At 29.1% G+C, this 10,906-nt stretch overlaps 1 protein-coding gene across 2 annotated transcripts; it reads left to right on the plus strand.

Moving 5' to 3' along the window:
• The first annotated feature begins 1,991 nt into the window (after positions 1 to 1,991).
• LOC105127389 (uncharacterized) lies at positions 1,992 to 5,391 on the plus strand. 2 transcript variants are annotated; one of them, XR_842625.1, is made up of 5 exons: positions 1,992 to 2,376; positions 2,686 to 2,838; positions 3,596 to 3,667; positions 4,315 to 5,036; positions 5,076 to 5,391. XR_842625.1 is itself a non-coding variant. In XM_011028659.1 (4 exons), the coding sequence occupies exons 1-4, from the start codon at positions 2,242 to 2,244 to the stop codon at positions 4,981 to 4,983; spliced, it is 1,029 nt and encodes a 342-aa protein (XP_011026961.1). In that variant the 5' UTR covers positions 1,992 to 2,241; the 3' UTR covers positions 4,984 to 5,391. The 2 variants fall into 2 exon arrangements, 1 of the variants encoding a protein (XP_011026961.1); XM_011028659.1 differs by having other exon boundaries at positions 4,315 to 5,391.
• Positions 5,392 to 10,906: the final 5,515 nt, after the last annotated feature.

Here is a 10,906-nt window from a genome sequence, read left to right on the forward strand (position 1 = left end):
GTCGTGAACATTTTTTCAACAATGTAATTAAATCCTTGTAAAGTGCATTAGATTACATTGGTCATTAGTCAACTCAACATCTAAATCAAGCTAAGTTTTAAAGTAAATAGGGTGAAAGCTGCTCTAATATGGGCCAACTAACATAACAAGTATATTTGCAACTCAATCAACCCAATCAAAACTTAATTTAACTTTAAAATATTTAAAATAACATTAATTTTATATTTTTTATAAAAAAATTAAAACGATAAAGTTTTTTATTAACCTTCATCAAATTAAAACAACCTATCTAACTCATTATCTGGGTCATGGCTCTAACTTGTCTCACTCATAATCTAATCAAGTTTAATAATCTTGTTTTTGGAAATCCATTTTATATTTAGTCAAACAATTATAAAATTAGACATTTGAAGTAAATACAATGAATAAAATTATCAATAAAAAATGTATTTTTTTAATTTAAACCCCATTTCCTTATTATTGCATCTTTTTACTATTTTAACGAAATCATGTGATTTAATTATAAGTATTATTTTTTGAATAAAAACTTGTCATGCTCTCAAAAGAAAGTTTAAAAAATATATTAAAATAATATTTTTATATTTTATATGTGACTGAAAGGGATAAAATTAATAAATATGATAAAATCATGTAAAAAATTCATCAAAAGATATAAATAAGAGATTCATTTTCATTGAGTATTCATGAATAATTTTTTTTTTTCCATACTAGATCATAACAATTGAAAAAAAATCGTTAATATTCTCATAAAAATCTATAATATTATTTAAGAATAATGAAACAAATTGAATAGTAATTTAAATATCCTTGAAGCTTTTACATATATTTTTTTTCTAATATATATATATAGTGCATTTCAATTGAAATTATATATAAAAAAATAAAAAAATAAAAAAAATAAAAAGAGGCTAGGCACCTAAGCCAAAAAGATGAGACCCCAGTAGAAAGAAAACTTGCAAAACATGGATCTGCATGGCCAGGTTTGCGCCCTGGCTTTCTTTTTTATTTCTCTTCTTAAGGAAAAAAGATATGTCGTTTATTATTTTTTTAAAAAAATAAAATAAAGCAAGTGACATATTTGCTTACTTATATTCCAATGACCAATGGTCAGAAAATCAAGCTATGTTTTTTGAACTTTTTTTAAAATTTAATTTAATCTATAATTTTATATAAAATTAGTTTATCCAAGTCTTTTAATGAGACTGAATCAAATAATTAAATGTTGACTCCTATTATATTGCACACACACATGCAATAATTATTATGAATTTAAATAAAATATTAACCATATAATAAATTAAATTTAAACTAAAATCATATAAATTACCTTCTTGTTGAATCATTTAGAATCTAATCAAGCTGAATATTTATTGTTATAAAAGACTATTTTATTTTATTATACTTTTAACAACATCCATGAACTTAAAAAAATATTACTTTAGAAACACTAGACTTGAGCTCTGGAGGAGATAAAAAAATGAATAGAAAAAACATAGCTTAAAATTGAGGAAAATAAACACTAATGTGAAAAAGGAGTTTGCAAAATTTTATCTAAAATATTCTTCCTTCATCCCTTTTTTTACAGTGGATATTTAAGTTACTTTTATGAGTCATCACACAGCACAAATATTCATAGAGACTAACTACTACTGTACACCCAGCTCCTTCCAAATTCCAGTCACTGAAAGAACTCATGCTGCAACACATTAGCTTCAAAACATCTACGATACAATCGATTTGTCAAGAAAGAGAGCGCAAATGTAATACCTCACCCAGCTCCTTCCAAATTCCAGTCACTGAAAGAACTCATGCTGCAACACATTAGCTTCAAAACATCTACGATACAATCGATTTGTCAAGAAAGAAATCAAAGGAAGGTGCTGTTGTTAGCAAAAGTTGAATTTGACTCGAGAAAATAATCATTACAAAGGCAACCATTAAGACACTGTATACTATAAATAGCATTTCATGGAAGCTGAGAAACAATACCAAACACCCACCACTCAGAAAATTAAATAACAACCACATTTTAAATTCCCCATCCACAAGCGGACCGCATCTCCTCAACTGCCAAACACGCACCCTTTCCCTCAAAGAAAGCCCACATTGAATGAATTAGGGTTTTCTTTTTTCAATTTCCCCTAAACTGTGTATGTGAATTCAAAGCAATTAATCAATAAAAAATCCACATGTAATAATTAGGGTTTTTAATCAGTCCCGATGTTGAGCTTTTCTCAACAACCCATTTCTGCTCCTTCAATACCCAACCTTAGGGTTTTTAATCGACCTCGATATCACTCTCTTTTTGCGAGGAATGATCGGATCTTTGAATCCAATTCGAAGCTACCAAAGCTTGTAAGTTCCATTTTTTTCTCCAATTTTTCATTTTAGTTATAGCTGTTTAGTTTGGGATTAGTAGTTAGGTCTTGTTTGGTTGCTGTGAGAATGCAAAGGAAAGAGAGGAACTTGAAAGTTGGAATCTTTGTATTGATTTAGGAGCTGAAGGTACTTAAAAATGCACTAACTTGAGCTAATAAAAGGCTATTTTTTTAGCCAAAATGGGATTTTTAAGAAAAATGAAAAATGAACCTAATTGGGACCTTTTCTTTTAATCAGTGAATAAGTGTCTAGTTTATCGTTTTTCTTTTGTGGATTATGTTGCAGAAATGGAGAATTTCGTTCTTTAGAAATGAGGAAATTTCTCAGGTAAATCCTGGGTCTGATAGTGTTGAACGCTACGTGCCCGAGGAATTGGTGAAGCCTGAATTGGATAACTCTACGAATGTTAAAGGAGATTGGATATCGAGTCTTCGAGAGGTATGGTTTTTCTGATTTTTATTGATTTTATGGTACTTCTAATTGTTTTTATAGTTGCCATTTCAATCTTATTTGTGTTGCTGTTTATATTAAATTACTGAGTTTGGTATGGCGGAGCTGAGTGGTGGGAAAAATCTAGATGGTGTTAGGTTTATGGTTGTGGCTTGGGTGAATTTTAGTTGTGGATTCATGTGATGCATGCCTTTCCTGCTATTTCAATGAAGATTTAGTAGATTTCCACTCAGGTATTATAATATTTAAGTGGTTAAGATCACCGAAGATCCCATGTTCGCATTTCAGCAAGGTAAATTTCTTGGTAATTGATGAGTCTGTGAGTTAATTAATTTACGAACAGATTCATCATTTTGATAATCAGGACTTGCATACTGACCTCAGCCCGTATATAATTTGGGTGGATCTGACCATTATGATTGTTGGCTCACTTGAAATCATAAGGGATGGGATTGAGATTTGATCGAAAAGTATATTTTGAACAAATTATATTATACCAAAGGCTGCAATCTTTTTCATGCAAGATTGATGGAAAAGGGAGGGAAAAAGAAAGAAAGAAGGAAAGAAAGGCTGTCTCTTTCAAAATAATTAAATGGAGCATCATGTGTCTGTCTTATTTCTGAAAGTTGAAACAATATAAATACTACTCTTGTTAGGAATATAATTTTGGCTATCAAGATAAACATATATGTTTCCAGTAAAATATTATTTGGAAATCTCATTATTTAGTTTGTAAATGTTTCAGGCTGCTCATGTAGTGTTGAGGGCATTTGGGAGCCGGTGGAGTGTACCGTGGACAGCAGAGACCATAGTTCAGGTTAGCCTTTTCCACTTAATTACTCTTTGATGGACATATGGGAAATAGCAACTAGATAGCCAGCTTTTGTAGCTGTCAATAAATTACAAGGAGTTATTAGTTGTTAAGAAAATGAAAATGTATACAAGAACCATAAATTTTTGTTAGTTGATTCCCAATGGCTTTTGCTGGCTTTTTCATGGAATTTTTTCTTCAATTTTGTACCACCAGGTGCAACAGTTGAACTTCTGTGCGTTGCTTGCTTCCTGATCACGGCTCTCTAGAATCTCCTTTTTCGTGTTTTTGTGGTGATTATTGTTTATATCTCACAGTGTCAACAAATAGCTAAATTCTTATTTAGATTGGAATTGAATGGACAAAACATTTACAAAATGCGTTACTGTAATGCCAATATGTCATGAAATGGTCATCTACCATGCAAAGCTTCTTTGCAAGTTGAAACTGGAACCTTAAGGATGTAATTGGGAATGAAATTATTGTAGTTAGAGTCACCTGGATTTTCTTTCGTAAGATACCAAAAGCAGGACCACCTTGTTGTGAACTTGTCAAATATATTTTTAATATTAACCCTTTCACCTAAGTTAAATCGTAGATACTAATTAAGATTGAAAGTGAGGACAGTAACTGAGCAATATTCGGTGATGCAGGTGATGCTTCTCTGGGTTGTTTCATTCTGGTTCATAGGGTCCTGGGTGATTCCTTTTGCAGCACACATTGCAGGTTTCAACAAGGAATCTCTAACATTTAGAGGTCAAGCTTTGTTCAGCCTTGTGACTGATGTGACTGAAGGCCTTGCTGGAATTGCAATCCTTCATCGTTGCCTGTCTCGATTTCGTCCCCTTTCATCTGATTGGTTTAGGTTCAGGCTGAAAGGGAACTGGGTGTTTGATGTTGCTCTTGGATGTCTCATGTTTCCACTAGTTAACCGGCTTTCACAGTTCAACCTTAGCCTGTTGCCTATTCTGCCTTCTACACCTGTCACCCTCTCAAGTGTTGAGCAGTCAATTGCAGCACGGGATCCAATGGCGATGGCACTGTATGCAATAGTAGTTTCAGTGTGTGCTCCTGTATGGGAGGAAATAGTCTTCCGGGGTTTCCTTCTCCCATCCTTGACCAGGTACATGCCAGTCTGGTGTGCAATATTGGTGAGTTCAGTTGCCTTTGCGCTGGCACATTTTAATGTACAGAGAATGCTACCGCTTATTTTTCTTGGAGTGGTGATGGGTGTTGTATTTGCAAGGTCACGGAATTTATTGCCATCTATGCTTCTCCACAGCCTCTGGAATGGTTTTGTATTCTTGGATTTAATGAAATAGCTCCTTAGCTTTGTACTTCACATATTGATCATTTACCGGTTGGTCTCCTTTCAATGGAACATAGGCACAGGCTGGTGTTGTGGAGCCATATGCTCCTCAAAGGGAAATTGAGCATGGGGTTTCTGAGAAGACTGCAGCTTTGACAATGTTGATCAACCATGTCTTCTTCTATATAGGTCCACCAACAGAATGCAAGTTAGTATTAATTGACAGAGATTCATAGGCCCCTCTATTATTTCTTTTCACTTGTAGAATTAGTCCATTACATCTTTCAGTCAGGCCTGTAATTATACTAGGGACAACAAGGGAGAAAGGATAATCCTTTTTCTTCCCGACAGTGTCTTTCCTGTTAGCGTTGTAAAATACTGTGTTGTTAAATGGGATCCTCTCTTTTTCCTCCTTTTTTTTTATTTTTTTTTTCTGGTTCATCTTTGACATTGTAGAAATTTATGGCCATTTTCTGATACTCTATAATCTATATGTCCACGGAAAAAAGAAAGGAATTGGTGTAACATCTAATCTAAAATATTATTTATGTATATATATAATTAGATAATGGAGGATAGTTTAAATAATTAAGAGATTGGTCTTTAAGATTTTTTATATAATTTTTTAGTTGAGGTTTATTAATTTAATTTAATTTATTGTATTTGATTTAATTATTATAAAATATTTTATTTAATGGACCATAAATTTAATTGTTTGTTTTAGTTAGGGAAAGTCTAATCACTTGTTTTAGTTTAGATTTTGGTATTTATATTCTACTTTTCTAAATATTAAACAGTTTTGATGATTAATAAAAATATTTTTTTTAGTTTTTTTTTTAAGTTTTTTTTTTCTTATTTTAATTTTTATTATTTATTATTGTGCCGCATCAGTGATTGCCCTTTGAAATTTAGAGAACGTAACAATCACAAATAAAAATTCGAGACCATAACAGTTTAAAGCAGTAAACTGGAAAGCGAGAAAAAAAAAAGAGGACTGAAAATGCCAGAAGAGGGATTCGAACCCACTGATTATAAATGTGTTGTATAATCTCAAAATTACACTGTGAAATCTAATTATAAAAATCAGACGTTAGTCTACACCCATAAACCTTGGCATGTAATAACATTGCACGCGCAATCTTCCTAGAATCTTAGGGGGGCATCTAGGTACCCTTTTAAAATAACGCATTCCATTAACATGATATCTAAACATTTTGTTGAGTGTACGTGGATCTTCTCTGCAATTTCTGTATGTATATATCCATGATTCACTGTGAAAAAATATTTTTTTATAAAAAACATTATATACACAAGCTTTTAATAAAAAAAATTATTAATAATAAATAAAAATAAATATAAAAAACAGAGAAACATATATAAAGTATTTAAACTAGTTATGTTTAATAATTTTATTTGTTAAAATAAAATTTTTATTTAATCAAACAATTATAGAAATAAATATATATGAAATTGACTGAATAAAATAAAAAAATTATTTAACGATATACATATTAAAAATATTATTTAAAAGTAAATATTTTCTATTTATACAAAATACAAAAAGAAAAAATTATAAATAAATTAGAATAATCTCTCCAAAAACTAAATGTATAAAAAATAAGTAAGAAATAACATTTATTTAAAAGAGGCTAAATAAAAAAAATAAAAGAGAAAATGAATATTAATTTCAATCTATAATAAAAGAAATTATTTTGAAAAAGAAAGCATAAAAGAAATTTTTTTAAAAAAAAAAAGTGAAAATGCTCCTAGTTTTGGCAAGTCAGACCAGTGCATCTGATCCATTTGATAAGGATTAGCACATTCTTTCATTTTGCTTAAATTTTGATTATTATGGTGATTGAAAAATCAAGATTGAATATTTTTTATTTAAAAATTTATTTTTCAATCTTTTTTTGACCTAAAATAATTAGAAAATATCCTAGATTTCTTGATATATCCATACATGACCTCAAAAAAATCAAAAACTAAAAATATTCTTTAACTTAGATTTATGTTTTAAAGCATTTTCAAGGTAAAAAGAAAAACTTAAATTGAAATTCTCTCATCAAATGAAATCATTTAACATAAAAATCAATTATTTTTGTGATTAAAACTAGTGTCAATGATATTTTTTTCTTTTTACTACCTGAATCTGATAATATCCCTATTTTGTCTTTCAAACCATGGATTGAAAAAATATTGAGAGACTAAATAGGTATAATATGTGAAGTTTGAAGGCTGTGAATTTTTTTGAGAAATTTAAAACTATCACTTATTTATGGTGTTTTTTTCACCATGGTCCCTTATTTTTTAATTTTTTTTAATCAACAAATTTGATTCAATTGTATTTTAATTTGACTAAAAGAATGCAATAGTGTAAAAAGGGTTCGATAATCAAAATAAAAAAAATTTAAAAATTTTGAATGGTAAATCAATAGTAAAATATGAAAAATAAAAAGTGCATGTGTGCAGTAAAAAAACTTGCAAATCTTTTAGTTTTCTCTATAATATAATGGTTCACTCTTTTGCATGAAAGCTATACAGTAATTTGCACTGATAAGGATCTTGTAATGTCAATTAATGAGATATGTATCAACTTCAATGCATACGCAAATTACAGAGAAAGCCCAGAAACCCAATAACTCAATTTTTCAGATCACAAGGATCTTTGTAAAGATTCATGGACATCCCCCTTTCCACATAAATGATGCTCTAACGCCTCATGGCCGACGTGTTTCCCACCTAATGCTTCAATCGTGACAATTTGCAGTACTGTTTGGGAAAGGAGAACAAAAGAATCGGGTTTTATGGTTCCTTTATTGGATACTTTCCTTGCATGGATTGAGACTTTTTCTTAGAGATTGTTCGAGTAGAGGGTGGATTTGGTTCCTGTATTATCATCTTGGTTCCAAACAAGGATAACACATGAACTTCAAAACTAAAATATAATTATTTGTATATGTCTGTCTTAAATATCTGTCGTCTATGTGATATAGGCTAAATCAGTAATTGCCATCTAATAGGTAGTTTGTGTTACGTCGTTAACCGACTTATTTTTTATCTAACATAATAAAATATTAAGATGATATGAATATTTTTTAAAAAAAATTAAGATTCTGGCCATTGAATAGAATAAACTCAACTAATTTAGTAATATAATTAAAAAAATAAAATATTGATAATAAATAAAGTGAAAAAAATTTAACAATAATTCAATATAAAAAATAAATGTTTATCAATATTATGAAAGTATATCATTACAATATTCTTAAAATGTCTCAATTATCTTATTTGTTAACAAAATAGAAATTAAAAAAGAATAAAATAATTGCATATAAAGACAAATGAAAAAAAATATGAATCTCAATTCCAAACAAATAAAATGATGAACTATGAAATTAAGAAGAAAACAATTTAAAATAAAAAAACAAAAAAAAACTAACATGAGCTTGTTTGAGTTAGTACATGGATGAATTCTTAAAAATACATTCTTTGAAGAAACCAAACATGATAATTTTTCATCATTTGGCTCAAGCAAAAAATCAAATCAAATCTATAATCTGCTCAATTAAACTGAAATAATCCTATAAAAAACATATAGATAAAATTATAAAACTCAATTATAAAAACCAGTCTAATATTGAAAAGCATAATTAAAAAAGATAATAAAATTATTTTTTATTCAACCCTGATAAACCTGCTAAATCAAGACCTAAAATAAAAAATTGAGATAACTCCATAAAATTTTTATGTGTACTTAGTTTTTATCTGGGGGTGACAATAATATTTTTATTGATTTTGAATAAAAAATGATATCATAAAAAAAACATAAATTTATTGAAAACAATAATACATAAGATGCATTTGTTACATTATAGAAACCACATATAAAACCACATTTGCTGTGATAAACCATACAACACTAACACTAATATTAAAGCAATGCACATCATATATTAGAATAATCCCATAAAATATAGAGCTTTTTGATAGGTTGAACTTTAGAATCTCACCTACTTGACTACGTTTCCCAAATAAATTATGTAAATTCTCTTATACTTATTGTTAAACGCATTTCAAAACAGTGCAAAGCCTTCAAGTTAGTTTTGGATCGTACTAGCTGAAGGTGTGTGTGTTTGTGTGTACGATTTTGTTGAAGATAAGTGTATTGTATTATTGTCAGCGATCTACCGGCGATAATTTCCAGGAAGTGTTTCCAAAAGTTTAAGTTATCCAAATAGCGCATTTAGTGTTATTTAAAATATATATTAAAATAATTTTTAATTTTTAATTTTTAAAAATTATTTTTAATATCAATGCATTAAAAAATTAATTTAAAATTAAAAAACCAAATCTTTTAAAAAGAGTTTAAAACACGAAATCACAAGCTTACATGTCTGTAAGTAGACAGGATCGACCAACCATGCATGTTGCAATTCCAACACGGATTCACATATGTGAGGACGGTAGTCCATAGGCCTCCGTGTGGAGTTATGGACAGACCTACAATATGGGGTCCGTACATAAGAAATTTCCATGCTTCTTCCATGACTATTGACTTCATTTTGTAAAAGAGAGTCTAGCTAGTGTTCATTTCACGTGCAGTCCAGCTGTAGTGGCTCTGCTCGCAGCCAAACTTTGCCGGCCATTTGGCCAGCAATTAGTAACACTGTGCTGGCCACTTCAACGAGCTAAAAATAAATAAAATATATTTATTAATTATATTTTATTAAATAAAAATTATTTTTATTTAATAAAAAATTCAATTAAAGATTACCCAAAATTTATTTATAAGAAATTTATAAAAAAAAATTTAAAAAATATTTTTTAAAATCTCATTTTACCAATTCCCTTATTCATCTTAAATCAATTATAAGTGCCTCTTGACAAGGCCAGCCCCATATGTATTGGTTTTATATATGAATATATACCAAACTTGCAATTTAGCCATAAACCTGATTAGATTTAATAAATTTATTTTTTAAAAAAATATTTTTTATTTTTTAAAATGATAATAGAAATAACAAAAACCTTTATTTAATGTATTGTATTGTTGATTAACATAATTTAAATTTAGTTCATAAAAATCCTAAATTACCTTAGGAACCATAACTTTAAACCCTAAAAAATTCAAAATAAGAAATTTAGCACAAATCTTATGCAATTGATAGAGCAAAAGTGTATAGTGCGCGTAAATTGACCCGGACATCTACGTTAATCTAAAAAAAAAGATGTGTAATATACTTTTAAACAATGAATGTAGGTCGTGGAGGTGATGGTGCTAAATAACAATGGCGACCGAGAATTGAAGAGGCACACATAGAGAATGTCGTGTCTCGTAATAGAAAGAAGGGGTGGTGTTGCAGTTGTATTGTGGGTGTTTTATGATTGGGAGAAAAAGAAGGGTAGGTAGCAGCAAGTCTCGTGGTGATGTTAGGGGAAGAAGAGGAGAGGAAAAATAATGAAAGATATGGGAAGAAAAATTGGTACGGGGTTATAATTTGATGGAAGTTGCGACTTGTGAGTCGCCTATGTAGCATGAGACTCGTGAGTGTTAGTTATTGCATATGATTTATTAAATTATAATCGTATTATTTTTTAAAATATTTTATAGGTTGTGCCATTTTTCCTTTTTTTTGCTATACTAAATTTTTTTAAAAAAAAATTATTATTACCACATGTAGCATTGTTGTGAACTTTTATAGTTGAAAAAAAAAAATGTAACTTGATTGCTCATTGATGTGTGTATATGAAGTTTTTAGCCTATTCTTGTAACTAACAAATATATAAACAATGCAACTTTTACATGAATATACTACCAAGATCACATTACCTTGTACTTGAATAAAAAAATTAACATAAAATAAATATTTAAGCTATATAGAGTATTATCTAGTATTATTATTAAATTTAACTTGATTTTTTATCTAACTTGA

This window comes from Populus euphratica, unplaced genomic scaffold, assembly GCF_000495115.2.
Source record: "Populus euphratica unplaced genomic scaffold, PopEup_1.0 scaffold7.1, whole genome shotgun sequence".
Lineage (NCBI taxonomy): Eukaryota > Viridiplantae > Streptophyta > Magnoliopsida > Malpighiales > Salicaceae > Populus > Populus euphratica.